A 16,537-nucleotide genomic window follows, 5' to 3' on the forward strand; every position below is an offset into this window, starting at 1 on the left:
GGGTTAATTTGAATTTTATGAAGCATTTCACAATATTTTTTGGCATTCTTCAGAATTTTTGTGAAATTTGTCATACTTAAATGTCAAAACTCACTCTTATACCTAAGGTTCTGGGTGTAGGACATTTGTCCACTGACAAGTTACACTTACACTTGCCCACCGGTACATTAGCCCACTGACATTTTCCCACTAGTATATATGCCCACTCGTACATAAGCCCACTGGAATATAAGCCCACTGATACATATGCCAACTAGAACATATGCTCACTCGTAAATAAGCCCACTGGTAAATATGACCGCCCTACTTATACCAGACTGAAAGACATATCAAACCCTCCTTCATAGTCAGTAGTCAATACTATACTGTTTTCTTTATCATCATCAGCCTTTAAAAGCTCAATTAATACTATGATATAATAATATAGTTTATAGTTTTGATAAATGACTGACTTTTATTATTGCGGTAGTGAATTTTGAGGAAAAATTCCAGTGTAAATAAGATAAATAAATGTAAACTTAGGCAATACCTAAAGTATGATATCGTGCAAGGCACACGACACAGAAAAAGTAGCAAACGTCTCTAGGCTGGCGTGACTCTTGCAAGAAGCAAGCATGAAGTCATATTCAGTATAACATTCTTATGTAGGAGCTTAGAAACATTATTTGCTGCCAATTTCTACATCATGTGCCTTTCGGGCATATGATGCAATCAAAATCTATAAACGGAATACCTTCAATGCCCTTAAAGGTCAAGTCTGATCAAAAATGTCAATTTTCCATAAACATATCAATTCATGTTAGCATAACTTAAAGTATTGTCCACACATTTGACCTTTATTTTTTGGTTCCAACATGCATTACCTTTCTCGTCAAAAAGCCCACAAAGTATACCTTAAAAAATGTTTATGCTACCCGGCACATAACAAAACAAAATACAAATGATATCAACAAATGTGCGCCTATTGGCAGTTCCATACATACCTCGACACAATCATTAAAGTGATAAATTTTTTTATTGAGTGATTGATAAGATTTTTGTTCTGTCACAAAAGGCTCGAAAAGTCGTAAAACAAAAAAATTTACTTCCACCATAATTTAATTATAAGCTATTACGAATGTTGTTTGTTGACAGCACGCTGGGTAAATTAAATTTAATTTTTCATTTCCACCGCATCAGTGGTTCGTGATATAAAAAAAATTGTTTATGTCTAATGCTGCATAAAGCATTTAAAATTGAAATGACAGTTTGATTTTTAAAGTTAATGTTTGCATTTTAATCAATTATTGGTACAAATTATGGCTTGTCATGCAATAAGTTTACATTTGGTTTTAAATCAGGTGAATTGTAAAGAAACTTTGTCAAACAGACTGAATGTTTATTGAGTACGATGTATAAATTTGATGATGATTTTCGGCCACCTGGTCGACTATTTATGCGTGCAACACGTGAAACGCCATCCGCACCATCGCCAAGTGGTAGCAGTGCACTTGTACCACGCGGTTCCGCAATCACAACAAACATTGATGATAGGGGCATCAAATTTCGACACGATGTAATTCATGAGAAAACAATTGAAGCGGTTATAACCGATTATACAAATAGAGATAATCGTCGTATTGATCGTGATGTTGTTGATGCATCAAATAATGCTTTGGTATATTCATTGCCTGTCCGTGATGATGATTATGATTCTGGTATGACAAAAGATCTTCAACAAATAACGCGAAATAAACGTCTATCAACTGAAGTGCTTGGTAATACAATGCATACAACAAAGACAACTCAACGTGCACCAGATGGACATAGACGTCATGTTACACATATTGTTAGAAAAGTAACGACATTAAGTCGTGCTGAAGAGCGTGCACAGGCAAATAATATGATTAAATTCTCGAATGATAGGAAGACAACGGAACTTGGTTATATGGCAACTCATGCACTTGAAGCACCAAAGCGAGTCAAGGTAGAATTGTTGTATTTGATTTGATGATTTTTTTGGGGGGTGTTCTGTAGGGATTGGGCATGATGTCCATTGATTTATTGACTTTTGGATGGTTTACTATCTTATGGTTGGTCGGTAAGCTTGATTCCTAATCCAGAATAGAGTATGACTTATCCCATAACATTTTGACTACCTTCCCATACCACTCGGGAATACTATTAGAAAGAAATTGAACATAATCGCCCACAATCAAATCCGAATCTTGTTGTTCCAAAAGCCAATAATAATAAAAAATTTAACAGCAGCGGATCTCTACATTTTTTCAATGTCAACCAGCCGAAAAACAAAAACAACAAAAACTCATACAAAAGAGCTTTTTTTGTGTGTTGCCGTTCTGCCATTTATGAATGAATGTTCAGTATATATACACAAACATTTGGCACTTTTGTGAATTGGTTTTGTTAATATGAGCCATTTAGTCGACGGAGGCGTTCAGAATGTTCAGAAAGAAAAATGATTTTTCTTGTCATTTTGCTCATTAGTTCCGATAATTGACAAGATTCTTTTGTTCTGATTCTAGCTACTTGCTATATATGTAATGAATGAAATGACTAAAAGCTTCGCAAACACTTAAACTGAAACTTTTATTTAAGCACTTGAATAGATCAATTAAATAAGTAGCTGTAAGTGCCACTAAGAATCTCAAATAAAGGCTACAAATTTTTGTGTATATGATGCTAATAGATAAACACGGAGCTTATTATTAGCAAGATGATTTGATGGTTCTTTTTATTATTTGACAATAAATAGTCAGATTTTGAGATTTGTGGACACGAAACGAGATACGATGACGGCTTACTATTTTTAAAATAAATTGCTTATCTTTTCTTCTTGGATATTTAAATAACTGGAATTTGAAGAGGATTGAGTCATTTATCTATTTGGATTTCTTTCATCATTTTATCGCTTTTTTATGTTATGATTTATGTAGTTTGCGAATATTTGAATGGTGTTTCTTCCTGGTCGAGCTTAGGTAGAGCTCAACCCAAGTTGACTCGACTCGACTCAAACCAAGTCAACTTGACTTGACTCAAACTAAGTCAACTCGACTTGACTCAAACTAAGTCAACTCGACTTGACTCAAACTAAGTCAACTCGACTTGACTCAAACCAAGTCTACTCGACTCGACTCAAACCAAGTCGACTCGACTTGACTCAAACTAAGTCAACTTGACTTGACTCAAACCAAGTCGACTTGACTCGACTCAAACCATGTCGACTTGACTCGATTTAAACTAAGGTACCTTAACTGTTCTTGACTAAAATACTCCATTTATATCCAAATTAACAGAAATGCTTCCAATCAGCCTTAAATAACCTTAATATAAATTTTATATAAACAAACTTTTTGCTTCCAATTTTTCCTGTGAACTTGTTGTGATGACTTTGAATTTTTGTGCTTTTTTTGGATAGCTTAATTCGATTTTAATTTGATTCTTTTAGTCGGAATCAAAATGATTCGTTGTTTTTTCTGTTGATTTGTTGATTTTTATAATGAAATTTTTCCGTCTAGTGGGCTTACAGATCAACAAGTTGAGGATTGTTTTTGTAATGTTGGTTAGAAAGGAATTAAAGAGAAATTGTTAGGAGTAGTTTTAAATAGAATTTTGGGGGTTCAAGGAGTCGGAGATGGTGTCAAAGGGGTTCACTTAGTTTTTAGTGGGAAAAATCGACTTTTTAATAAGAACAACTTCATAGTTTGAGGCTTAACAAAATCTCGACCTTATTTAAGAACATTCCGACCCCTTTGCTGGTATGGCTTTTGAGTCTGACTAATTATTAACGCCTTTTGAGTCATTCACAGTCTCTACAGTTTCTGGTTGAATTTTAGCAATTCACTATGAATCACAAGTCTAGGAAAATCAAGTCTCAGAACCTTATCTGAAATTGTTAAAAATTACAAAATTTGCTGAGTGTCCAAGCCTTCAATAACATTTTCGATTGACCATTTTAAACTATTTGCTTATCTTTATGAGCTGTTAGTAAAGCATGAATTACGTCATATGGATATTTGTTATGTTCTAACTCTGATTGAGGTTGTAGAATTTAAAGAATTTAAATTTATTTGACGACACTCCTTTGTTGTGTAAATTTATTTAAGAGTCTCGACCATACAGATCGTCACTGATGATTGACAAACTGCAAACATATTTTTAACGCTTTTTTTATTGGATTCTCTTGAACTTCAAATCTCCTTCATATAAAAAGTTTCAAAATTACCTTCACTTTCTGTCGAGAACAAAAGTCAATTGAAAGTGATATTTTGGCAGGTGCTGGATGTTTGATTTCTTTATATTCTCAATTTTTTATTGAAAGTGAAATCAATAAAAGTGTGAATAAAGATTTGATTTACAGCACCGCCTTCAATTTGTATCATTTCTATAGATTTTTGTTCCTTTATATTTTAATACGAGTCATCGTCGAGTCTATTTTGTAGTTCTTAAAAACATCTACCGGCGAAAATAGAAACGCAAAAAAAGACACATCATTTCCTTAAATTATTGTAATCATGTTCTTTAAAGTCTTCATTCCACTCGTATTTCTTAAATTTCTGTCTAACACACGAGCAACAAATTTGATTTGGTGCTTTAACCTCCAAGCAATTTACGCTCTTCGTTCCAATTATAAAAAAGTTTTCCTTAATTGTTTATGTTTTTATAGAAAATTAAAAAAAACGAGGAGCTTTCCTTCTCCTTCTCATTTTTGTTGATTGCATTTAAAGACATGAGACTTAATAAATCACAATTTAATTACTTTAAAGCACTTCCTGCTCTTCCTGCTCATAATGTGAGTAATTAGATTGCATTTTAATTATAGAACATCCACATTAAGTTCTATAAAATTAATTTAAAAAATGAACTTTTTTTCTGTTGGGGGGATGTGCAGTTATGATGTAATGGATGCTTATGAATTTTTAAAGAGAAGTTGGGGTAGTCTGGGGCTGTAAGGCCTTAGTACTAATAACATGAGTGCTTACTTTATCTCTGGCCTTTCAGATCAATTGTGATCCATGACCAGATTGGTTCTAAAAGCTTGTTATTAAGGATTGCGGCTTGCTAGGCTAACGCACTCTGTATTAACCACAGCCTAGCTTGTCTCCGCTTGACCATGTGGCATGGATTGACGGTCTCCTCCGCTAGAAGGAGAAGATATTATAAGAAAATTCACGAAATTTAGCATGTTTATCAACACTGATTGAGTACCCGGAAAGAACAACGTGTTTGATAGGGCGCTGCTAAGTCGGTGTTAAGGGTATTCTCTTAAGCACACTAATTTAACCGAGCATGTCCTTGGTCTGTCATGTTGTGGTTGGTATTCAGTGGTGTTAGGCTAAGTAAAGCCCTAAACTGCATGTAATTCACATTCATCATCTTTAAGATCCCGAAAAGTCCATCATATAAGACAAATCACTAAGAAAGTCAACAGTAATAACTCAATAACCTAATAGACGTCATTCACACACGACCCCAGTTTACGCGAAAATGAAAAAAAAAAAATTCACATCACATATTAAGATTTATCTTGCGTACGTTTTCTGCTTTGTGCTGATGATGAAGGAGAAAATATTGTTGAATGTTGGAATTCCAGTAGCATTAAAATGTTCATCCGTGATTTGAATTCATTTTAATGTATCATCTCATTAATCATACAAATAAGCAACATTTGTACTGAAATCGCAACACAGTATAAATGGAATTGTTAATTCATGTCTATAAATACTTTATGTCTAATTAAGTGTCATGCTAAGTACTTTTGCCGACTCTCAATTTTTCTTGTTGAGTCTCTCAGTTATTTAAAATTGTTACGTCATGTTAAATATGTGTTGCTGTGCTTGATGCCCATATATGGTTCAATTTGATTTATTAAATGACTTTTTTTTTATATCTTGTCATTGAGTATCGGACTTGGTTGATCAATGAAATGTTGCAGAGGCGGTGAAATATTTTTATTATGAACAAATTCTGATGGGATGTTCCAGGGAACTGATGGCAGCTGTTTTTATTGATCAAAAAGAGAATCAAGTGAATTGCAAATGTTGATGTTTGCTGAAAATTTATCAAATGATGAATTGACGATGTAAAGGCATTTGAGTGGGGTGCTCAAAAGCATAAATATTCAGGCTAGTCAAATTTGAGGACTTTTTATTGAATATTTTTTACCAATTTGTTAAAAATAGTCACATGCTTCAAATTTTGGTCCTGTTTGCTCAAAACGTTTGATGTTTTGTTGGAAGTATTTAAAGAATTTTTTAATTTACGAATTTTTGTAACATTAATGTTACATTTGAATTATTTTTGGGGTATTTCAGAAATAAATTACGATAAAATATAGAATTTTGCAATTAAAAAATGTATGGTTAGTGAACAGTCTGACAGTTTGAATTACTGGTTCACAATAATTTATTATAGGGCCGTTTACTTATGATGTAACACTATGGGATGGTTGACAGGTGGAAGGGCTTTTGTAGAAACCTAGGCTCCACATCGGAGTATGGTTCCAGTAAGTAAAGGCATCAGAGTATGATTGTGGGTGATTGTGGGTTGAGACTTAGTTACGACTCAAGCAATGCACGTGACTTGAATGATGGGAAGGCACACATGCATTGGAGGAGGCGGAAACACACATTGTCTAATAAGTGATTGGCCTCCACCATTCTAACAATAATTATACTGCAGCCTATCATACTATAGCCATTATTACTCCATGAGGCATCGAATCATGTGATATAATGGGAAATGCTGTGGATATGATTCCTATGGGTCAGAGCTCAAAGTCGACTCAAAATATGTATGAAGTAGAGTCGACTTTTTCATACAAAATCCAAGTCGACTTCTAAAACTCTGCTTAATTTCTCAGATAATTATTGAATATCCTCAAAATAGAACATCTACCTAGGATATACTCTAACAAAAGCATCACATGTTAAAACATCATATTCCCTGCCATGGATTAGATTCTAATTCATATTTAAATTCCAATTCCAACAATGTTTATAGAACAACGTTTAGTCTATATCATATCATCTATGGAGTTATCAAGCTTCACATTAAAGCACAGACCTTTAAAAGACCATTTAAATAAAACATATTCAAATACCTTTAAAATGGTTAAAAAAAGGTGCTGACAGTCACCCACACTCACCCGAGTTCTGTGGAAATTTACATATAAAAATGAATGACATTTTAATCGTCTTAATGGAGCCGAAAGAGAATTTCCATATTTTTTTGTAACCCAATAAAATAATATATTTTTTTTTCCATGTCCTTCAATTTTTCAGATTTCCGATATTGTCGTCGGACAAGAGGATAATATGACAGCACGTGAAGCACTCCTTCGTTGGGCACGTCGTTCAACAGCTCGTTATCCAGGCGTTCGTGTTAATGACTTTACAGCATCATGGCGTGATGGTTTGGCATTCTCCGCTCTCATACACCGAAATCGTCCCGATTTATTGTCATGGAGTGAGTCAAGACAGAAGAGAACACGTGAGCGACTTGAAACAGCATTCCATGTCGTTGAGAAGGAATATGGTGTTACGAGACTTCTCGATCCAGAGGTAATAAATGAAATGTTTATGTCTTATTTCTATACATATTTGATTGACATGAATTTGTACTGGTGCATTTTATATCTGTTGGACATTTTTGTTTAATTAAAATTGTTTTTATTCCATACAAGTTCATGCATTTTGTAACAGAAATTTGCTAATATTTTCTCACGTGCTCAAAACAAATTTTTACTTCCATTTCTAAACATTTTCATTTATTTTATTTTTTTTAGGATGTCGACACAAATGAACCAGATGAGAAGTCAATGATAACATATTTGAGTTCATTGTATGATGTCTTCCCAGAACCGCCACAAATGCATCCATTATTTGATATGGACTCACAACGTAAGGTTCAAGATTACCGTGAAACGGCACAACAATTGTTGTATTGGTGTCGCGAGAAAACATCATTATTACAGGAGAGATCCTTTGGAACGACATTAATTGAATTAAAACGATTGTTAACGGAATTGAATAAATTTAGAAATGAGGAAATTCCACCACGTCATCGCGATAAGCAGCGATTATTTTCTGTTTATAAGGAACTCGAAAGATATTTTGAATCAATTGGTGAAATTGAAGTTGAAAGTGATTTACGTCCAGATTCATTAGAAAAGGCATGGAATAAATTATTACAAGCACTTACTGATCGTGAACATATTTTACAGTCAGAGATCAGTAAAGTTGATAACATTCAGCGTTTAGCTGAGAAAGTTCATCGTGAAATTAAAATCACTGATCAACGTATAACTAGTCTTGAAGTACGAATCTCAGAAGAGTCTCGTCGCATTGATCGTCTACATCCGATTGATGCCAAAAATACTGTCGAAGGTTTGGAGACAGAAATTCGTCATTTGGAACATCCAATACAGGAGATGAATCATGATTGTCACTTGTTAAAGGAGAATCGTTATCCACAAGCCAGTGACTTACAGAAGCGTGTCACAAAATTACATCAACGTTGGACACAACTTCGTACGGATTTCAATACATCTCTTTTACAGAAACTTGCCGGCATGAAATATCCAGTGCATGAGAAGACAGTCAAGAAGGAAATTCGAACAGTCGTTGAGCAACGACAAATTGGAACAAATCCGTACTTCAGAGATTTACAAGAATACACTGAATGGTGTCAACATAAATTGAAGCAGCTATTAGGCAGCGATTTCGGTGGTGACTTGCCATCTGTTAAAGTCGAACTTGAACGCCATCAGCAAGAGCATAAAATCATCGATCAATTCCATTCCAAAATTCAACATGCCGAAAGACAACAGACAAACTTTACCGGTGATGAATTGAATCTGTATCAACAGAAATTGAGTCAATTGCAAAAATTATATGCTGAATTATTGACGACGAGCACAAAAAGATTATCGGAACTAGATGCACTTCAAGATTTCCTCACAACAGCAACAGCTGAACTTCAATGGCTTCATGAACGTGAACAAATTGAAATAACACGCGATTGGGCTGATAAGAACTTAGATTTGCCTGCTGTGCATCGTTATTATGAGGTAAGGTGCCTTATATTCAGGCTTAGATTGATATTTGCAATGTTTCATTGGATTTATGTGAAATTTCCTATTTTGATGATTGGATGAATGAAAATAGTGAGAATATTTCTCATTAAAGGTCGACTTTACTTTGATGTTTTGGATATTTCAGTTAAATGCTGATTCCAATTGGATTATTCTCAAGGAATAATGCCTAATTTGACGTTAAATTCCATGAGATTAATCAATAATGTTGAAATATTTTTGATTTAATTTTTAATATTTTTCCTCTCAATTTTTTATACTCGAAAGCATCATTATGGAAATGGTGCGGATGTAAGTCTTTACCAAACAAGCCACTAGCTCGCCAGAAACATTATTTTTAGTTCCAATTATTCATTCGGCCACAAAAAATTCAAAATTATTTTTTAATTTTTTCAAAATTCGCTTTCCGCCATCATTTTTTGTCAGTTCCTAATTTCATTAATTAATGCTTGATTCTCCTTAATTTTTCCAGAACCTCATGTCAGAATTAGAAAAGCGTGAGATGCACTTTGCAACCATCTTAGACCGTGGTGAAGCCTTGTTGCTTCAACAACATCCAGCATCAAAAACAATTGAGGAACATCTTCAAGCACTTCAATCTCAATGGTCATGGCTTCTCCAACTCACACTATGCTTAGAAGTACATCTTAAGCATGCGACCGAGTACCATAATTTCTATACGGAAATTAAGGATGCAGAAGCATGGCTTGCAAAACGTGATGATATTCTTAATACAAAATATTCACAATCAGAATTTGGATTAGATCAAGGTGAATCATTATTACGTGGTATGCAGGATATTCGTGAAGAATTAAATACATTTGGTGAAACCGTCCAATTATTACAACAACGTGCCCAAAATGTTGTGCCATTAAAGCAGCGTAAACAGCCTGTTAATCGTCAATGTCAAGTTCAATCAATTTGTGCCTATAAGCAAGGTGGTCAAGTTAATTTAGATAAGAATGAAACATGTACATTAATTGATACATCTGGACGTGTTAAATGGCGTGTACGTACACAAAAGAATGTCGAAGGTACCGTACCAGGAGTATGTCTTTTACTTCCACCACCCGATAGTGAAGCTATTGATGCAGCTGAACGTTTAAAGCGACTTTTTGACAGAACAGTTGCATTATGGCAGAAGAAACAGCTCCGATTGAGACAAAATATGATTTTTGCAACTATTAAGGTTGTTAAAGGATGGGACTTTGATCAATTCTTGGCAATGGGTGCTGAACAAAGAACAGCTATTCGTCGTGCACTCAATGATGATGCTGATAAGTTATTGGCTGAAGGAGATCCATCAGATCCACAATTGAGACGATTAAGACGTGAAATGGATGAAGTTAATCGATTGTTTGACGATTTTGAGAAGAGAGCAAGAGCAGAGGGTAAGTGGATATTGAGATTTGTAATATTCAGGTGATCTATTTGAGGAGGTTGTGTGGAATCTAGGTCATAAGCTACGCAAATGATGAAGGAAACGCCAAAAAATCATCACGTTCGACATCTTCGAAAGAATTCCTATAAAATATTTATTATTTCCGTAAATTTCAAAATTGCATAAGCACCACACACGCCCACAATACAGCATGCATGATATTTCCTCACATATTTTTCATTATAAACAATTTTACCAACTATTGCGTCAATTGATTAATTAAATTTCAAACTAATTTATTGATCAACGACAGCAAAGCATTAAAGTATGTCTGAAAGCATAAATAAATGTTGATAAATGACTTTAGTCGGTAGAAGACACTCAAATAGATCACACACAATGAAAAGTTTCTTTCAATGTACAATCACAGGTTGTATAACTGATAAAATATAATAAAACTCATTAAATATCCTTTTTTTAATTTTAACACAGAGGAGAGCAAACAAGCAAGCAGAATCTTCACCGAAGAATGCATTGGATTAAAGTCACGTCTTGAGGATATGGCACGTGAATTAGATCACATTATTCTATCACCAATGCCAAGAGATCTTGATTCATTGGAACATGCCGTTCAAATTCTTGATGACTATCGTCGTCGATTAGACTTATTGGAACCAGATCTTAATCATTTACAAGAGACATTCAGAACAATTACATTAAAGACACCAGCATTGAAGAAGAGTTTAGATAGCTTGAAAGAATTATGGAAAGAACTTAATACACAAGCTGGTCTTCATGCTGATCGATTGAAATTACTTGAAGGTGCACTTGCCGGTCTCGAAGAGAATGAACAAGTTATATCGGAACTTGAAGGTCGTCTCTCACGTCACATTGAAATGCCATCAACAGCTGAAGGTCTTCATGATGTCTTCAAGCAATTGTCAGCTTTACAGGACATCATTACACAACAACAACCACAGATGGATAAGATGAATGATCAAGCTGATCAACTTGGACGTATGGGAGTTCCAACAAAGGTTCTCAGTGACTTGAAGCGTCTTCATGCTAATGTCGAGAGATTAAATACAAGATGGAATAATATTTGTGTGCAATTGGCTGAAAGGTGAGTGTTTTTGTGGGTTTTAGGGATGTTGTCTTCAAGATTTGGTCCAAATGAAGACATGAAGTCAATTATAGACCAAAATTTGACTATGAGTATTGTGAGGTATACAAGATTTGGTCCAGATGAGGACTATTAGTCGTTTGTAGACCAAGATTTAGCTTTTAGTGGAGTGTGGTCATCAGGATTTGATCCAGATGAGGACTTTGAGTTTCATATAGATCTGAGTTTGACTTTGAGAACTGTGAGGTCCCCGAGATTTGGTCCAGATGAGGACAATGACCAAAAAATTCAAAATTTATAATGCTATCCTTAATTCCCATCAATTCAGATTAAGAAGTGTCGAGCAAGCCATAGGATTAATGAAGAATCTACAAACCAGCATTGTCGTTGAGGAAACATGGGTCGAGAAGCAGACAGAGAAGCTCCAAAGTCTTCCAACAGCAACATCAGCTCGTGAATTGGATGTGAGTAACTTTGAATATTTATTCCTTATTTTTATCCGTGTAGACCTTTTAATTTGAAGAATTAATTCGTCGAAATTCGAATTGGAGAAATAATATTGTTCATGGTGCCCGTCTCGGTAGGACGGTACCTGTCTATGATGAAATACTCTGTTGTCTGTAATGTTGAAGAATCTTAAATATTGAGTGAAATTGAATGAATGATAAATTTTGAATGGCAATGTTTAATACACCGGAAAGATTAAGTTCCTGCATGCTAAAAAATTATAGTTTAGACACAAAATTGTATAAAATTGCTATTAGATATAGATTTAATTGATAATTTACTAATTTAAGTTCCAAACCAAATATCTCCAATATATTTTTATATTCTCTTTTTTCTTCTTTTTCTCTTTTCGAATGCCCGCCCTGATATAAAAAAAATATAAAAACTCAATCTCAATCTCCCCCCTTCAAATTTTATGGAATTACTCTGTGTACATCTGAACACTTTTATTTGTATATAATTTAACATACACACACACATTTAAACACATACAAATTGCATAATTTTGTTCCCTTATCTCGGCTGTGATGATGTAAATTTTTTTTGTTATCCTTATTTTTTGTGTTCAAAAACCCCGCGCTGCCTCGTCCTGGCTTTCATCTCTTCCTTCTACTCCGACCAAATTTTCAATTTATTTCCTCCTTGAATTCCTTATCAACAAAATAAACTTTTTTTTTATGCCTATGAAAAAATAATTGAAAAAATGAAAAATTTAAAGAATATGTTGGGATCAGCTGTTGAGCGAAAACCAAAAGTGGAACAAGTTAACGTGACTGGTGGTCGACTGCTTAGAGAAGCAAAGGTATGTTTTGTTATAAAAAAAAAAAAAAAATATTCTTGTTCGCTACAAATTGAGTTGTTTTGGGCTCAGGGGTTTATTATTGACTATTTTGAGGTTATGGGAGTTATTGTGGGTGAATTTGGGGACTGGATGAATTTTTTTGAGTCAAGTTGACCAAACCACTATTTAAGTAAAGAAGTCAAGTTGATTTGAATTCGTTTTGACTAAAGTCGACTAGAAATTGACTTGATTAAAATCAAAACATGATTCGAGTTGAGTCAAGTCAAGTTGCTCTGAAATGAGTCATGTCAAGTTGATCTGATTTGAGTCTAGTCAAGTTGATATCAGTTGAGTTTAGTCAAATTCATCTGAGCTGAATCAAGTCAAATTGGTCTGAGTTGAGTCAAATCAAGTTGATATTCGTTGATTTAAGTCAAGTTGATCTGAGTTAAGTCAAGTTGATATCAGTTGAGTTTAGTCAAGTTGATCTGAGTTGAATGAAGTCAATTTTATCTGAGTTGAATGAAGTCAATTTGATCTGAGTTGTGACTAGTCAAGTTTATCTGAGTTGAGTTTAGACAAGTTGATCTGAACTGAGTCAAGTCAAATTGATCTGAGTTGAGTCTAGTCAAATTGATTTGAATTGAGTCAAGTCAATTCAAATCAAGTCATGACGAGTCTAACCAAGTTGATTTTAAGATTCATTTTGAAGTATACTCTAGCAAACAATACTTCCATGACAAAGCAATTTAATGTTCAGAACCATCCAGATCCGCTTTTTCTGATAGAATATATAATATTGTTTAAAAATCTACAATCTGCTATATACAAAGGTGTATCTCGATAAAACCAACAATTCTCAAAACTCATAAGTCAATACTGAACCCCTGACCAAACAATCCCTGATCTACCTTTTTTCCTTTATTATTACAACTTTTTCTACAAAAAAAATCTCTTTAAAAAAATTCATAAAAGTGAAGAAAAAAATTTTCTTTAATTACTCTGTGGAAGATATATATTTTTTTAAAAAATTATTTCCTTAATTAACTTCCTCTTCCAATCTATTTGAACATGGGAAAATGAAATAATTTTTTTTTATATTCAATATGCTGCTGCTTACTTTAATTAGATCGCCCCAACTACCCCCCCTTATATATTATAAAATTAATTTTTTTTTGAGTATAATTTATGATAAAATATTAAATTAAATTAATTAACCAACACTTACTAATTTATTAATCATAACAACCACGAAACAAACAAACCTACACCTTCACAAAAAAATGTATAAAAAAATATAAAAAATATTAGATCTATGATGGAAAATGCTCACACTATATTGATTGGTTGACGGAAATACGTCCAAGCTTTTCGCCACCACGTCGTGACATACGAATGGGTGAGCCAGGTGCTGGTGAAATTTATACACAACGTTTGGATAATTTAAATTCAAAATATGAATCGTTGGTGCAATCACTGTCACAACGATTACGTACATCGATTGAGGTTAATGGTGCTGATGGATTGGTAAGTTAATTGATGCATTCATCTGGTTGCTGAATATTGTGTATTAATGAATTATTCAACAGAATTATGCTGAAACGTTGCATCGTCCATTAAGAACATATCGTACATGCTTAAATATTGGCACTTCCGCTACTGATGAAATTGATAATAATGATGAGACTTACATTAGCTATAGCAAGTCTGAGTAAGTACTAACATTACTAATTAATAGATACACACATATACACATTATTTTTGATGATGTAAGGAAGAATACTGAATGATGTGAAGGTTAGGCATGATAAAATATTCTATAGTCGCTCTCACATCATTCGGTATAATTTGCACAAAGAAGCATACTAATCTGATAAAAATTCTAACCCAGATTAACATCGAGTAAGCGTACAACTGTCTATCAAAGTGAAAAGATTCCATCGCCAAATGGAAATTTAAATGGAAGTAATAATGAGAATGATAAAATGATAAAGTCATTAGAATTCTCTGAAATTCGTTCAACGAAACGTAGTCACAGCATGAAAGATACAGAGGGTATAAGAATATTAGATACGCCGGGTATATTAGATCCAACAACGGGTAATGTCTTAACAGTTGCCGAAGCAATTAAATTACATCTATTAGATGTACGTACTGGTGAAATGATACTGGTGTCTGGCGAGAAGATGAGTCTTGAAAAGGCTGCAGAACATAAGTTAATTGATGCCGATTTAGCTGTTAAATTAAGTGATCATTTAGATGCGGTACGTCGTGAGCTATCAGAAGCTGAAAATGGTCATGATACATCTGAAAAGCGTATAAAGGTAACAACATCAACAGCCACAATAACTTCATCAAATATTAAGACAATTGCTGATGCCATAAAAGATGGAACCGTTGATCCAATTCAGGGAATATATAAGCTACCTGATGGTACTATAATAACAATAACTGATGCCTATCAACGTGGTCTATTGATTAAAAATGATTCCGTTAAAATTAAATCAACGCCCTTATGTCTTGCTGATGCCATTGCTTATGGTTTAGTTGATCAATCGGGTTGGGTTATTGATCGTAATGCCGGCGATAAATTTCGACTTGATTCGGCAATCGAGAACGATTTAATATTATCAAATTGTCAAGAGATTGTTGACACCCGGAACGATGTTAAAGTAACTGTTGCAGATGCAATTGCATCAGGTCTATTAAATGCTAAAACCGGTCGCTATATAAATCCAGTAACAAAAGAAAAATTGACATTCAGTGAAGCAAAAAATCGTCAACTAATTGTACGTCCAATGACATTGAAGGATGTCTGCGATTTAAATTTAATTGATCGTGATGGTTTGATATTTTCACCAACACGTCAACGTCAATTGAATATTTTAGAGGCCATAAAAGTTGGCATTTTAGATGGTGATAAAATTAATTCAATATCATTAGGTAATCAGAGGTCAGAATTGATAACATTAAATGAAGCTATAGGTAGCGGTGTTGTGGGTCTTAATAATAATTTTAAAAATTCAACAACAAATGAGATAATGACAATACAAGAAGCTGTTGATGAAGGTTTAATATCATCTGTTTCACAAAAATCAATATTTGATATTGATGGATTTAAAGAGACATTCTCGAATGACTTTATATCACTTAATGATGCATTATCAAAAGGCGTACTTGTACGTTCAAATGATAGTTTTAAAATTGATATAGGAAAGAATCAATTAATTACATTATCGGATGGTATTGGTATGGGTGTTGTGAGACCGGAGGTTAATGAAATGTTGAATCGTCGTGTGGGTGTCTTTATGAATGATCGTGAGCTATCCGTACTCGATTTAGTATTGTATGATTTAATTGATCCAAAATCAGGTTATTTAATTGATAATTCACAATTTGTTCCGCTTAATCAAGCAATTGAGAGGAAAATTATCACACCGGAAGGTGCATTGCTGTTAAGTTCCTTACTCAATATCACATTAACAACAGAGACAGTCACGAAAATGGAAAAACGTTATATAACAATTGCCAATACACAAATTGCTGACTATCCGGACGAGACATCATTACCTGAGTCTGACGGTAGTTTAAAACTTGCTGATGCAATTGAGCAGAAAATTTTCGATCCATCATCCGGTGTCTTTACCATTC

At 33.9% G+C, this 16,537-nt stretch overlaps 1 protein-coding gene across 26 annotated transcripts in view; it reads left to right on the forward strand.

Annotated features, from left to right (window-relative positions):
- Positions 1–16,537, forward strand: part of shot (dystonin-like protein short stop) — a 173,119-nt gene that overhangs the window by 97,589 nt on the left and 58,993 nt on the right. For 16 of the 26 annotated variants that reach the window (XM_070649618.1, XM_070649622.1, XM_070649605.1 and 13 more), the window contains 9 exons: positions 7,284–7,562; positions 7,787–9,070; positions 9,567–10,485; positions 10,968–11,598; positions 11,927–12,062; positions 12,824–12,907; positions 14,198–14,413; positions 14,476–14,597; positions 14,778–15,210. In XM_070649618.1, the coding sequence (XP_070505719.1) occupies positions 7,284–7,562; positions 7,787–9,070; positions 9,567–10,485; positions 10,968–11,598; positions 11,927–12,062; positions 12,824–12,907; positions 14,198–14,413; positions 14,476–14,597; positions 14,778–15,210 (4,104 nt within the window). Of the gene's footprint in view, positions 1–1,340; positions 1,967–7,283; positions 7,563–7,786; positions 9,071–9,566; positions 10,486–10,967; positions 11,599–11,926; positions 12,063–12,823; positions 12,908–14,197; positions 14,414–14,475; positions 14,598–14,777; positions 15,211–16,537 lie in introns of all 26 variants that reach the window. The other 10 variants (XM_070649623.1, XM_070649617.1, XM_070649599.1 and 7 more) reach the window with 4 other exon arrangements.

This window comes from Chironomus tepperi, unplaced genomic scaffold, assembly GCF_022539635.2.
Source record: "Chironomus tepperi strain 1889 unplaced genomic scaffold, CSIRO-AGI_Ctep_v1 contig_427, whole genome shotgun sequence".
NCBI classification, from domain to species: Eukaryota; Metazoa; Arthropoda; class Insecta; order Diptera; family Chironomidae; genus Chironomus; species Chironomus tepperi.